The sequence below is a fragment of the Furipterus horrens genome, unplaced genomic scaffold (genome assembly GCF_987537825.1).
Source record: "Furipterus horrens unplaced genomic scaffold, mFurHor1.1.pri manual_scaffold_13, whole genome shotgun sequence".
NCBI classification, from domain to species: domain Eukaryota; kingdom Metazoa; phylum Chordata; class Mammalia; order Chiroptera; family Furipteridae; genus Furipterus; species Furipterus horrens.
This window is the reverse complement of record NW_028327183.1, coordinates 58,221,775-58,236,490: the sequence shown is the minus strand read 5'-3', so window position 1 is coordinate 58,236,490 and position 14,716 is coordinate 58,221,775. Positions and strand designations below refer to the sequence as shown.

General features: G+C 48.9%; 1 protein-coding gene across 1 annotated transcript; it reads right to left on the bottom strand.

Annotated features, from left to right (window-relative positions):
- Window positions 1–261: 261 nt before the first annotated feature.
- On the bottom strand, window positions 262–13,186 carry LOC149995627 (uncharacterized). Its single transcript, XM_090260009.1, has 4 exons — window positions 13,130–13,186; window positions 10,699–10,767; window positions 8,650–8,776; window positions 262–3,143 (listed from the first exon to the last, which is right to left on the bottom strand). The coding sequence occupies exons 2-4, from the start codon at window positions 10,744–10,746 to the stop codon at window positions 1,669–1,671; spliced, it is 1,650 nt and encodes a 549-aa protein (XP_090116135.1). The 5' UTR covers window positions 10,747–10,767; window positions 13,130–13,186; the 3' UTR covers window positions 262–1,668.
- Between the last annotated feature and the right edge of the window lie 1,530 nt (window positions 13,187–14,716).

The window sequence follows — 14,716 nt, the reverse complement described above, 5'->3', positions numbered from 1 at the left end:
CAAGAGCCATGTGCCAACATTTCCGAAAGCATGTCAAAGAATTAACAACTGCTCTGGCTGGTGTGGCTCATTGAACTGTGTACCAGCCTGCGAACCAAAGGGTTCCTGGTTCGATTTCCAGTCAGGGAACATGCCTGGGGTGCCAGGCAGGTCCCAAGTTGGAGGGATGCTAGAGGCAACCAAATATTCATGTTTCTCTCCCTCTCTTCTTCTCTCCTCTCTTTATAAAAATGAATAAAATCTTTAAAAAATTTAACAAGTTGTACAAAGTAGTAACTACACATTTATTAATAAGTGATTTATGTATAATTTTATTGTGAATAGAGCAGCATTCTAATATCATTTGCTATTTATTGGTAATAGATTGCTATCTTCATCAGTAATGAAATATTAAGTCAAACATGACTAGGGCTATGAATGAGGCATAGATTGGATAATGCGCCCACCCGAACAAAAGAGCTTTATTTTCATAAGAATTCCAGCCCACATGGGGTGGGTGGAGACAGTCTTGAAGTGAGAGAGAGGATTTTTCTCCTATACCTGAAACAGCCATGCTGGGAGTGGGTCCTTCCCTGATCTCTGCTACTGACGATCTATGCCTTACCTTGTGACCTGACCATTCCCAAAAAGGAATACAGGGCTGGGAAGGGCAGGTGGTCTCACACCTTGGGCAGGCTTGCTGGGTACCTGTGGGGTACTCGTTCTTATACCCCACAAGTGTTGTTACTCATTTTGACAGGACAACCTGTATATGTACGTTTTGCACCTGAGGAGTGTATAAGAGGACATTGGTCTCCCTTAATTACAACTTCTGGTTAAGAAAAATTAAGAGACCACTATCATAAAATACAACGTCAAATGCAATTACTGTTACTGCTTAATGCTTGAAAAAAAAGATTTTTTTCCCATCATGAACCAATCAACAAACTCTACTGTTGAATGAAACCTGGGGGCTGGGATTGGGAAAAACATGGACACCCACAGATGGTGACAACCTAACATCTGGACTTGATCCAAGTGGTGTTACAAAGTGACAAGGTCCCCATGAAGCCCACCTTCCCACATTCCTTTCACCTTCCCCCTCCTCCTTCACTTTACTATTGAAGAGATGGAGACTCACAGACACTGAATGCAGTGTCCAACCTCATAAGACAGTTTACTAGGTCTGTAGGCACAGTTCCTCTGGACGGAGCCCCAGATACTAGACCTATAGGGGGGTCTTGCTTTCCACAGGGCCGTGTGAATGCATTAGAAGCAAATGGTGAGCACTGTGTGGCTTGTTGCCTATACCCACATTCCTACGACCAGTGTGGGGAGGACTTTGGTAGAATCCTACTGGTGAGATCCCATCTCAAGTCTGGCACTGGTGCATGGATAAGGAATCACCTGTCGGGTCTGGATTCTGAGAATATCACTGCTTGTCTGCTAAGTGTGCATCCCTCTCTGGTGTCACCTAAGTTCAAAGATGCTTCTGAAGGTTTCCGTGCACTTACCACACTCATAGGGCTTGTCTCTCGTGTGGATCCTCCGGAGGACAGGGAGGAAGAAGTTCCTAATGAATGTTTTGCCCTGCTGGCTGCACTTATATGGCTTTTCCATGGTGTGGTCAGTCAGGAACTCTTACAGGGACGTGCATGCCATGAAGCTCCTCTGGAAGATGGAGCTTTGCTAGGGCTGCTCTCCAGTGTGCTTCCTCTGGTGTGTGATGAGGTACTCTTTCCGGGTGAACGCCTTGCCACAATCACCACACACATAGGGTTTCTCCCCAGTGTGCGTCCTCTTGTGTTTGCTGAGGTACTCATACCGGATAAAGGCCTTGCCACAATCCCCGCACACATAAGGCTTCTCCCCAGTGTGTGACCTCTGATGAATTAAGAGGTTCCTGTTCTGGCTGAAGGCCTTGCCACAACAACCACACACATACGGCTTCTCCCCAGTGTGTGACCTCTGATGCACAATGAGGCTCATCTTCCGGCTTAAGGCCTTGCCACACTCCCCACACACGTACGGCTTTTCCCCAGTATGCGTCCTCTGGTGAACTATGAGGCTCCCGTTAAGGGTGAAGGTCTTGCCACAGTCCATGCACACGTATGGCTTCTCCCCACAGTGAGTCCTATGGTGTGTGTTAAGTTTCCTTTTCTGGGTGAAGGCCTTGCCACACTTCCCGCACACGTATGGCTTATCCCCGGTGTGTCTCCTCTGGTGCACTATGAGACTCCTGTTCATGGTGAAGGCCTTGCCACAGTCCATGCACACGTATGGCTTATCCCCACTGTGCTTCCTCTGGTGCACGATGAGGCTCCTATTCATGGTGAAGGCCTTGCCGCAGTCCATGCACACGTATGGCTTATCCCCGGTGTGCGTCCTCTGGTGCTGGGTGAGGTGGGCTTTCTGGATGAAGGTCTTGCCACAGTCACCGCACACATATGGTCTCTCCCCAGTGTGCGTCCTCTGGTGTTGGATGAGGTGGGATTTCCGGATGAAGGCCTTGCCGCACTCCCTGCACACATGAGGCTTTTCCCCGAGATGTGTCCTCTGGTGTTTGTTGAGATTCCCTTTCTGGGTGAAGGCCTTGCCACACTCCCCACATGTGTACAGCTTCTGCCCGGTATGCATATGCTGGTGGGTGGTGACATACGATGGCCAACTAAACTGCTGCCCACAAGTGAAGCACAAGGGCTTCTCCGCAGTGTGGATTCTATACTGCTCTTTCTGAGACAAATTATAGCTTAAAGGTTTGCCACAATCCCCGCACATGTAGGCTTTCTTCTCTGCAATGTGTTTGGAGGGCGTGTCCAGGCCTGAAGCACCTAAGTTCTTCCCACACATGGTGAATGGATGTATCCCTCCTCCTCTCCATCCTTCAGATCTGGGCGAGTGCATCTTGTGGCTTTGCTGGACAAATGCCTTAAATTCACGACATTCAGAGGCTAATGCTTGGTACATATCTGAACGCAACAGACAGGTCCCTGGGCTCCCCTGTTGCCATCCAACCCGGTTACCTTGTGTCCCCGCTCCTTCATAGGCACAACCCCAGGCACCATCCATTGTAGCTCCTTCTACCACCACCGTAACAGAGGGTTTGTCTGACCAAACGTCCTCTGGTGGGACTGATTCTTTCAGGTCAGGTCTAGTCCCAAAACCTGAAGGGAGGGGGAAAGAGATGAAGACACACATGTAGTTAACAACATGGGGAGGGAGGACCTCCGCAGGACACACGGCACAACCTCAGAGCAGGGTACAGCATGTCACGGGGACACGGAGAAGGGAAGCAGTGAGCGGAGATGGTGAGGTTGAGGGAGGTGAGCAGAGAGCGAGAAAGGGCCCCTTGGGAGTGGGTGCAAAGGCGGTCAGGGAAGTTCAGAGCTGGGGGAAGATCCCAGGAGAGAAAGAGGAGGAAGGCAGATCCGAGGCTCCCGCAAACCCAGTGAGTGTTCACGGCACACAGCTCCTCACTTCCAGGCCTCGTCGTGCACATCCCCCGCCCGCTGTGCTTCTCAAAGGATTGACTCTAGTGAGAAATGATAAAGTGGAGCCGACTCACGTGTGGCTGTGCTGTTTGTCCCCTGTCTCCCCACTGCCCAGCCAAGCTCCTGCCTTCCTACGCTGCTCAGGAGCGGCCTGGCCCTGGCTGCTGACCCCTCGCCCTCCTCTTGCACACTCGTCCCTCCCTGCTGACCACAGCTACTCTGGTCCCCGCATGTGCCCTGTAGGTTCTTCAATCTCTGTTTCCAGCCTGGGGGCTGTCCAGATTTCTGGACTCTACATGGGACATCAGGATTCCTCCCAACATTTAAACACTGAAATGTTAAACCAAAATCTCATTTAAAATGATCCAGCCTCAAAGAGCCCTCCTTCCTAGAAGTTAACAAAGAAATCAGGAATGGTAAGCACCTGTCACTATCACGCATCTAAGCCCCCAATGACCCCACAACATCTAAGTTTGAGACCCCTTTCTTGAGTCCTGAGAGCTGAGAATTCAGATTCCTCTATATGCTAACATCTCCTAAATGGATGTCCCCAGCCAGACCCCCTCTTCCCTGAGCTCTGCTGAGAAATAATCGAAAGAATACTGCAAATCCCCTCTCTGGAATTGCAACCTAAGGCACTGGATGTGAAACTTGTGATTTCGGAACCTCCAGTTCCAAATGATATGAGGAAAAAAAGACCCATTAAACACACTTAGCAAACACACATATAATTCGTAAGAGGAAACTAGAATCATTAAATTGATAGACAGAAAGTAGGACCTGAGTGTCAGGGCAGGGGAAAGGGATGGGAGCTCTTCTTTGGGGGTGACAGATTGTCAGTTTGGGGTGATTAAGAAATCTGGAGGTGGATGGTGGTGATGGCTAAACAATAATGTGATCGTACTTAATGACACCAAACTGTGCACGTAAGAATAATTAAACGGTCAGTAAATAGTTAAACTATTAACGTTATGTTATGTATGATTTGCAGCCATGAAAAAGAAAGTTTGACCTGGCTGTTGTGGCTCAGCAGACTGAGGGCCAGACTGTACATGGAAAGGTTGCAGGTTGGATTCCTAGTCAGAGCACTTCCCTGGGCTGCAGATCAAGTCCCCAGTGCTGAGCTGTGCGAGAGGCAACTTATTGACAGTTCTCTCGCACATCAGTGTTTCTCTCCTTTCTTTCTCCATCCATCACTTTAAAAATAAATAAAAAAAAAAAAAAAAAAAAAAAAAAAAAGGAACTCGGGCCCTGGCTGCTGTGGCTCAGTGGATTGAGCATCGGCCTATGAGCCAAGTGTCGCTGGTTCGATTCAGAGTCAGGGCACATGACTAAGATGCACGTCAGGTCCCCAATTGGGGGCGCGAGTGAGAGGCAACCATACAGTGATGTTTCTCTCCCTCTCTTTCTCCTTTCCCCTCTCTCTAAAAATAAATAAATAAAAAACAAATAAATTTAAAAAAAAAGAAAATAAATTTATAAAAATTTTTATTATTTTTAGAGAGAGGGAAAGGAAGGCAGAAAGGGAGAGAAATACACCGAGTTGCAAGAGAAACACAGCTCGCTTGCCCATTGCGCACCCCCAACTTGGGACCTGACCTGCAACCCAGCCAGTGTCCTGACTGGGAGTCGACTGGTGACCCTCAAATTCACAGGCCAGCATTAAATCCTCTGAGCCATAGAAGCCTGGACAAAAAATAAAATTTTTTATAATTAAAAAAACAACAGAGCCCAGGCTGGTGTGGCTCGGTGGACTGAGTGCAGGACTATGATCAAAGGCTCGCTGGTTTGATTCCTAGTCAGGGCACATGCCTGGGTTGTAGGCCGGGTCCCAGTTGGCAGCACGAGAGAGCCAGCACACATTGATGTTTCTCTTCCTCTTTATTCCACATTTCCCCTCTCTCTAAATATAAACAAAATCTTTAAAAATAAAAAAAAAGAAAAAGAGAGAGAGAAAGAGAGATTTAGCTCATTACACTGCTCTTCCGGGACCTGTACACTGGCAGCTTCTGTAGCGGGAGGTAAGTTCCATCAACGCAAGGGCCTCGCCCATCCCAGCTCCCAGTGTCCAAAACACAGAATGCACATGATAAAACCTTAACCAAGTGTTGGCACGTGCCGGTATGGTACGAAGTGATAGTAAGATTGCACCCCTTTTACAGTTAGGAAAACTGAAGCTTAAGAATGGAGCCCCCCAAAAGGTCACCCAACACATTCCATCATGTGATCCAATCCCTGAGTCACTATCTGGCCTCCTGTGACTATTCTATCCTGGAGGAAAAGTAATGACAAGTACGAAAGGTAGGAAATGATACTGGTTTCGTGACCCCGAGGTCTGAGGGTGACACCGGATGTCAGAGCAGGTGGTGGCCTGGGACATGGAGGCTGAGGGTAACTTTCCAGAGGAAGAAAGCAGGAGGGTGACTGTGGGTGTGAGATACGCTGGGGACATAAATGGCCTGTAGCTGGACTGCTGGGACAGAGAAGAGCCTGGGTTGTGAGTATGGTCTGAAGTGCAATCCCCACAGAAAGCAATTGAAAAACTGGACTTGCTCAAATTACAAACTTCTGCTCATCAAGAAATGGTGCCGGGCACCTAGATACACACACTCAAAGGAGCGACGATAAGTGGTGATACAAGGAGATGTGACTTCGGGTGCTGGGCACACAATGTGATACACAGATCATCTATCATACAAATGTACACTTAAACCTATAAGATCCTATTACCCAACGTAACTGCAATAATATTCACTTTAAAAAAAAAAGTGATGTCAGCCCCTTTTAAATCATTCACAGCAATTAACTCAAAATGGAAAAAGACCTAAAAAAAGAGCTAAAATTCTAAATCTTGCAGACAAAACAGGAGTAAAAATCTTCATGGTCTTTAAATAGGCAATTGTCCCTGTGATATGTCACCGAATGCACAGGCGACAATAAAATAAGTACCTTGGACACGATCAGCATTAAACAAGTGTGTGTTGGAAATGATGCCATTGACCAAGAGAAAAGACTACGCGTAGGATGGGATAAATAGTTACACTGCACAACGAAAAAATCAGGCAAAAGACTTGAACCAGACACTTAATCAAAGAGACCAGACCGGTGGCAAATGAGCACCTGGAAAGTCCTCAGCACCAGCGGCGAGCTGGGCCGTGGTAAGACTGCTTACCAACCAGAGTGGCTGCAGTGAGAAAGGCCGAGCATATTCAGTTCTGAAAAGCACAAGGAGCAATGCAATGCCCAGCGCCTGCTGGTGGAAGCAAAAATGAGACAAGTGCTTTGGGAAAAAGGTCGACAGTTCCTGAAAATGTTAAATAAATACCTAGGTATAACCCATTTGCTCATCATCAAGTGAATGGATAAACACATGGCGGTCTATCCATAAAGCAGAAGAAAACTGCAATGAAGGTAAGTGAGTCATGTCCACAGCCAGGGAGCATCGTCCCGAGCATCAAAAGTTGTGACTCAGATCCCAGTCAGGGCTTGTACGGGAGGCAACAAATTGATGTTTCTCATTCTGTCTCTTTCAAATCAATAAATATATCCTTGGGGGAGCATATCCTTTTTTCAAAGTAAGGAAAGAAAAAAGGAAAAAGAGAAGGGAACTATTGAATCCTCTAGACATCATGGGTGAAACTCAAAAATGAGGTGCCAAGTGTAAAAATCAAATAAACAACAACAAAAAAAAGGAGGACATGTCATATGAGTCCATACATATAAAATTCTAGAAAAGGCACAGTAATCCACAGCGGTCACCACAGGGTGGAGGGTGGTGGGTAAGGAAAGAAAAACTTTTCTGCTATAAATGTGTGTAGTTTATATCACAATGAATGATTTCCTGGATAATATGATGTCAAAGTTCATCAAATCATTTGTTTTAACTATCTGCAGTTAATTGTAGGGTAGTTAAACATCCATAAGAGCTGTTAATGAAATGGGACCATACACTAATTCTGGAAGTTAGTTTATCTGGAAAATATCGTCCAGAAATATCTTTCTGTATCAGTGACTACAAAGAGTGCTCATCTCTGAGGAGCATCGTGATTTCCTTCATAATGATATACCCTGATAATTTGGAAAATCTGGACATTTCTCCTGCTCTTTCTTCCTATGAAAATCTCTGCTCACTTATAGGAAAATTTTTAAATGACCTATTCTACAAATGGAATCATTTGAAATTTGGTTGATAACACCAAACCCTTTTCCAAAAGAGTTCTCACAAGTACATGCTCCTATAATGAAGAGTCCCTTTCTCTACAACTTCATAATACATATGGCTGTTTCTCTTTTTTTATTGTTATACCTCACCCCAGCTATGCTTACACAGGGAGTAAGTGGATAAGAAGTGAGAGGGGAAGAGAGAAAAAAGAGAAACATTGACGAGAAAGAATCATTGGCCAGTTGCCTCCCTTATGTTTCCTGACTGGGGATCAAACTTAAATCCTAGATATGTGCCCTGACAGGAAATCGGACTTGCAACCTTTTGTTGTAAGAGAGAATGATCCAACCAACTGAGCCACACCTGGCCAGGCCTGGTATTCCTTTTCATTTCTGTGTACCTCATGGGCAAATGTTGTATTTCTGTGACTCAATTGCTACTCTTTTCACTATCAGTATGGTTTATTAACCTTGTGTAAAGTTTAACTTCATGTATTTCGACACTAGTGAGTTGCAGGCTGATAACCTGGGTCCATCTCTCTATCATTCGCTTGGTCTCTTTCTTGCCTTTCCCTACCAGTTTTTAATATATTTATAACCCTCTGACTGCTATACATGTGGTAATTACTGTTCCCTACTGCATCACCCATCAACATTACTTTTATATTTATTTTCTTTTCTTTAAAGATTTTTAAAATTTATATGTATAGACACGGGAATGGAGTAAGAAAGAGAAGGAGAGAAACATCAATGTGCGGTTGGTTGTCTCTTGCACACCCCAAACTAGGAAACCTACTGGCAATAGAGGCATGGGCCTTGGCTGGGAATTGAACTAGTGACCTTGGGTCACTAGTAGCCTGGTACTCAACCCACTAAGAACACTAGCCAGGACTGACGTTCAACTTTAGTTTCAAATAACTTCAATGCTCTACCTAGTCAGATCTGTCCATCTTTGCTATTGCTGTGTCATCCTGAGTGACAGGCAGGTGGTGAATAATGTGGTGAAGCTGCCCCTTACCTAGTGAGACCAGGTTCCAGTAGGTCTCCATCATCACATCTCTGTACAGGTCTTTCTGCGCAGGCTTCAGCTGCTGCCACTCCTCCTGGGTGAAGTCCACCATCACATCACTGAACGTCACTGAGCCCTGTGAGAGGAAGCGCACACCACTCACCGCAGGGCCTCCTCGCAGTGTCGGGAGTCGCGACCAGAAGGGCCGAGAGGATCAGGAAGGCACACAGGATGCATGTGACATGGTGTCGACAAGGTGCAAAGCTCTGAAGCGTCTGACCACGCTGTGTCCTCACTGCCTAAGTGCACTGGATGGGCCTTGGATGGATAAATAAACTACGAGCTGTCCGCCAGGAAGAAAAACAACCCAATGAAAAAATGGGCAAAGGGCTTCAATAGACATTTCTCAAAAGTGGACATACAAGTGACCAAGAGACATATGAAAAAATGTACATCACTAATCAGGAGTTGCAAATTTAAACCAAAATGAAATATCATCTCACACCTGTCAGACAGATACTCCTGTAATGGACTCAGCCTGGTCAATACCATCGTGATAGGTGCCTGAGCAATGGCAGCTCTAGGGGGTTTCCAGGAAGCTGGAATGTGTGGGCTTAAGTGGGTCCTTGAGGGAAGTTACTGGGTGGGGGCAGGTGGGTCAGGACCCGAGGCTTAAACAGCAGCTGGAGTGCTGAGGACAGATATATGGTGACCCTGCGTGTGAAATGATGTGGCTCAGCTCTTGGTGGACAATGAGATGACATTATGATGACAAGGTCAACACCGAAGCAATAATGACACCTGTCACTCACTAGGCAGTTGTTCTGTGCCAGGTTTCAGTCTAAGCCGTGTACCTGGTTGAGATTTGTGTGGCTTTCCTGAGTTGAAGTGGGACTTGATTTGCAAATAACCATCGCAGTTTGAAACAGTTAAGATGAGGTCACACTGGAGAAAGGTGGTACCTAAGGAGACAAGACTGACGTCCTTATAAAAACGAGTTAGGACGCAGAGACACGCATGTAGGAACATGCCACGTGAGTACAGGAGTATGTCGCTATGAGCCACAGGACCATCAGAAACTTGGAGAGACCTTGGGAACAGATCCTTTCATGGTGCCTCAGAAGGGATAGCACCTGCCTACTCATTGATCTCGGACTTCCGGGCCGCAGAGCCGTGGGAAAATGATTCCTGTTGTTCAACCTTCCCTGTCTGTAGCTCTTTATTATGGCAGAACTGCGGCCCAAGCAGAGGAACCAATCTGCTGTGGACCATGGACCATAGCTCACATTCCCTGAAGAGGAGGATGAATCTGCCGGCCAATAGTTCTGTGCTACAAGTGCCCGCCAGGGAACCTGGACTCACACTGTCTCCTCTGTCTTGGGGACACCACTACCTGATGACTGAGCAGTACAGGCAGTCAGTGGTTCATAGTCTGGGTTCAGGAGCCTTAAACGAAACTCTGACTCTACCCCACATCCCCTCAGCTGTGTTTCTGTGAATAACTGTCTAAACCTTCCTGAGCCTGTTTGTTCAATGGAACTCCTAGTAAAAACGCCCCCTCTGTAGGTGTTAAAAGGCTAAATGAAGTCACACATGTGTGAATCCTCACCTTGCTATTGCTGCAGGAAGATCTCGGAAATGGCAGCAACTATTATAGATTGATTAATTGAACATTTTATATATCTCTTCTATATGCTCCTTATTGTTAATGCTTATTTTATATTACTTTTATTTAATTCTTTGCACTATTCATCCTTAGAAAAAGACCAGGGATTAATTTTTCCTTGTAATCCTTTTCTGAGATCAGTTTATTGAATTCAGAAAAACAAGCAGAGCTAGAGTAAAACAAGATGTGACAGAGAAACATCCATCAACTGCCTATCCAATGCACCGTGAGCCAGGGATCGAACCTGCAAACTTTTGGTGCATAGGATGATTATAGAGCCTCCTGCGACACATGCCCAGGGCAATAATTTCTTTTTTAAAAAAACCAGAGGGTCATCCCTGCCCAGAACCTTGATCCTGCAGAAGGAGGTACGAGAGGCTGACATGACTCACCAGGACCTTCTTGGTCAGCGGCTGGGTGTCCATCCTTCCAGTGACCATGGTGACTGGGGGACAGGTAAGCTGGGCACAGGGAAAGAGAGAGAAAGGCACTGTGAGAGACCATGTGAAGCCCTTAGCCAAAAGCAGACAGGGGCACACACACACGTTATTAGTGAACACATGCGGGGGCCCCATAGCATTAATGGGACTCAACAAACATCCCTGATTTAAACCTGACATCTTATGAGGAGGGGACTATTTCCACTCATCCCATTTCAGGGATGAAGTAATTGAGCACAAAAAGATAAGGCACGCACCCAGAACACAAGGCTGGGATTAGAACTGGGCTGAGTACATCTGAGTCCAGGTGCTTGGTGTTTGCCTCTCAAAAACATACTGACACTCCACCAACACACGCATGCGGACACAGCCAGTCCCACAGTTTGGAGGGTGGAACAAGACCCTCTGCCCCCACCCTGGTACTGACTGCTGACCCCAAAAACCAGCACACACACACAGCATCCCCCCCACCCTCTGGGTTACCCCTAGAACTCCTGGGGTTACTCTGAGGCTCAATGATCAGGTACATGTAGGAAGCCTGAAGCTCTGACTTCATTGGTTGGAGCATCATCCCAAACACAAAGGATCTGGTTCAGTCCCTGGTTGTGGCTCAGGCCTAGGTAGTAAGTTTCACCCATGATTAGAGGTTGGGGTGCCAGGGAGAAGGAACTGATGAATGATTCACTCTCTCTTCTTCTCTCTCTAAAATCAATAAACATATATATGATGATTCCTATAGCACTGTTGCTAGAAACAAATACCTACCACCCAACCCTGGATATATGGATACATGGTTGGCATCCAGTCTGAAATTCCAGGTCGCCACCCACAAGCAGGAGTTCTGTATGTCCCTGAGTGCAGTGACTTCATGAGTTTTTAAATACAAATTCAAAAAAAGATTTATTCATTTAGTTTTAGATAGGGGAAGAAAGAGAGAAAAACATGGTTGAGCAAGAGACACACCAACTGGTTGCCTCTGAACAACCCAACCTGGACTCTGTCCACAACTCAGGCACCAGGCTCCAACCAGGAATCGAACCAGCGACCTTCCAGTTCACAAGTCGTTACCCAATCCATGAAGCCACACCAGCCAGGGTTTAAAACTGAGTTTAATTTTTACAAATGCAGTCTTTCTGAACTTGTGATCTCTGACTCCTGTCCCTGCACAGGAGGTCAACAACATGGCGCTTATGGGAGGACAAGGAAGAAACCAAATGTGACGTACCCAGGAGGCACAGTCAGCCCAGGACCCTCACACTTGCAGGTGTCCTTGAAAATGTCATCATTTGTTTTGATATTATTAAACAAAAGGTCAAATCTAATCCGCCCTGGACTACACTTGTCTTTGTAGCAGTGCATACACAATTCTAATTTTTACTTTATTAATAAATAGGAGGCCATAAAGGCACAGTGGCCCTGGAAGTGGCATGTGCACAGGGCAGGTGTTAATTGACCCCAGTGTGGCCTCAGAGCTGTGGCTGCACAGCGTGGGGTGGCTCATGCTCCTGTTCCTCCTCGTCCGCCCAAACTTTCTGACAATTCCTTCCGTCCTTTGTTTCCACGGGGAAACAAGAATTTGCCACTTGTGAGGTAGTTATTGTGTGTGCCAGGAAACCAGATGCCTGGGTGTGGAGTTGCGGGATTCAGTTAGTCTCTGAGCCTCAGTTTCGCCACCTGCATATTGAGGCTGGTGAGGGTCCCGACCTCAGTTACCGGGAGGCCTGTAACATGCCCAGAGCCATACCCTGAGCACCCCACACACGCCCTCAACAACCCACCCCGTCAGCAAGGGGCGGGGTCTCTGCCCCGCTCCCCCGAGGACCAAGTGCGGCTCGGAGGGCAGGAAGCAGGTGGGCTCCGGCCGGCAGGCGGGCAGCCCCGCCAGGCCCCCTGTGCAGGAGGGCAGCCTTCCCCACGCTCTCGGGGGGGCCCCCCACACGCACCGCACACACGGCAGCCACCCCCGCAGACAGAGGCGCAGGGGCACACGCGGGGGGAGCCTCGGACAGGACAGACGCACCCGCACGCGCAGACACACTCACCCCCAGACGCGCAGACAGGCGCCGAGGAGACCAGACACTGCGGACGCCTGGATGGGGCCTCAGGCTCAGTCCCCGCGGACGGACACGACGGCGGACGCGCTCACAGAGGGACCGGGAAGACCAGACAGGAGCGGACACACACACGAGCAAAGGGAGACCCAGGAGGCCCCCGGGACACGCGTGGGGACAAACACGGAGACACACTCAGCGACCGCCGGGGTCTCAGCACCGCACGCACACGCACAGCCCCAAGCAGCACCCTCACCCGCTCCACCGCGCTCCGTCCCGCACCCCCTCCCCGGAGCCCTACCAAAGTCTCCTCAGAACCTCTCAAGTCTCACCGAGACTCCCCACAGGTCCACCTCAAGAAACTGACGGTCGTCCACTAGTACACACGCCCTCTTTCGCCTGCGCCTGCGCGAATCGGAGGACTACAAATCCCAGGAGGCCCCGCGCGCTGCCAACATCTGCACCCCAGCCTCCGCGTCAAAGCAAACGCCGCTAACCGGACAGACGTGAGCCTGATAGGCCGGCGCAGCCCTCACGTCCAGAGGCGCGGTTGTGGGGAGCTCAGCGGCATCGGGGGAAGGTCGCGCAGAGGAACGGAGCGGGAGGAGGACGACAGAGCAGCGGGGAGGGCGGAGGGGGTGGCGGCCACGGAAGGGGAGAGGGAGACGGCGGTGCAGGGAGAAGCGAAGGCGCCTGCGGAGCACAGCGAGGGGGAGGGGAATCCCAGAGGAGGCGGGGCCTCGGTGGAGGCGGGAGAAGACGCTGCGGCCCCTCAGCAGACGTCCGGCGTCCAGCACCGACCCTAATCGCCATGCTGGCAGGCAGAAAGGTTGTAAAGCGTGAGAGACGGAAGAAATCAAGTGTCAGCCCGTCCCGTTAGGTGCCGGCTCCTGTTCTGGGCGTGTTTTCGTTACAGAACCTAAGCGGTGGATCCGCTTCCCGCCGCCCCCATTAGGAAGCTCTAGAGACACAGGCCGGTGGGAAAGAAAAGAGGGTTTTCATTCCGACGTCGAGGGTCCGCGACAACGGCAGGCTCTTGTCTGAAAGCCCATCCCCTCCGGAAAACCAGGGAAAAACCCAGCCGTCCGCAGCCGGACCGCAGCAGGAGGCAGTTTCCGGAGCTGCTGCTCCCCTTCAAAGCACCGTGATTTGGAGCCGCAGGTGCCGCTGAGCACTCACCGCACAGCTCAGCTCGTACCCGCCGCTGTCCGGTTTCTGGCTTCCTCCCGGGACCCACACACGGCCAGGTCCGTGAGGCCGCTTCCTGAGACACAAGGTCCCACCAACTCGACAATCTGTTTGCCAGGTGGGTAATACTATGGCCCTTCCTTCACCTGGGTTTATATTAGTTTCAGGTGTGAGAGATCTGAATGTCCAATTACCTTCCAAATTTCCGCGTGCTGAGGGTGGTGCGGTGTACCCACGACCAATCACTTGTTTTACTCAGGATGGACTGACAGCCTAGTCTTCCTTCCAGCACCTCCCCCTGCCCTATGCTGACCACTTTTGAGCAAGTGCCTTCCTCCCTCTGATCCCAGCCCCAATCAGGATCAGAAAGGGGTAAGAGGGCTTTTCTCCTCTCTATTCCTCGTCCTCGCACTGCTCCAGCTCAGTGCAATACTTCCTCCTGCTGACCTCTAATCTGAATCAGAGTATATGCCTCCCAAGAAAAGGATGTTCCTCTTTCCAGGTAGAACACCGCCACCCCACCTCCATGCCCCGCCCACTTCGCCATTGATCAGGGCAGATGAAGATCTGCTCAGGTTGCGTCTCCTGATCCTGCCTTTTCCTTTTCCCAGTGGTCCGACCTCATTATCTATGTCCTTAAGATGTACAAACGGGTTTAGTCCTGGCAACCAAGCTACTTTCCAGATGAGCAGTGATGCAGACAAGGGCGGTCATGGGAGAGAAAAATGGGG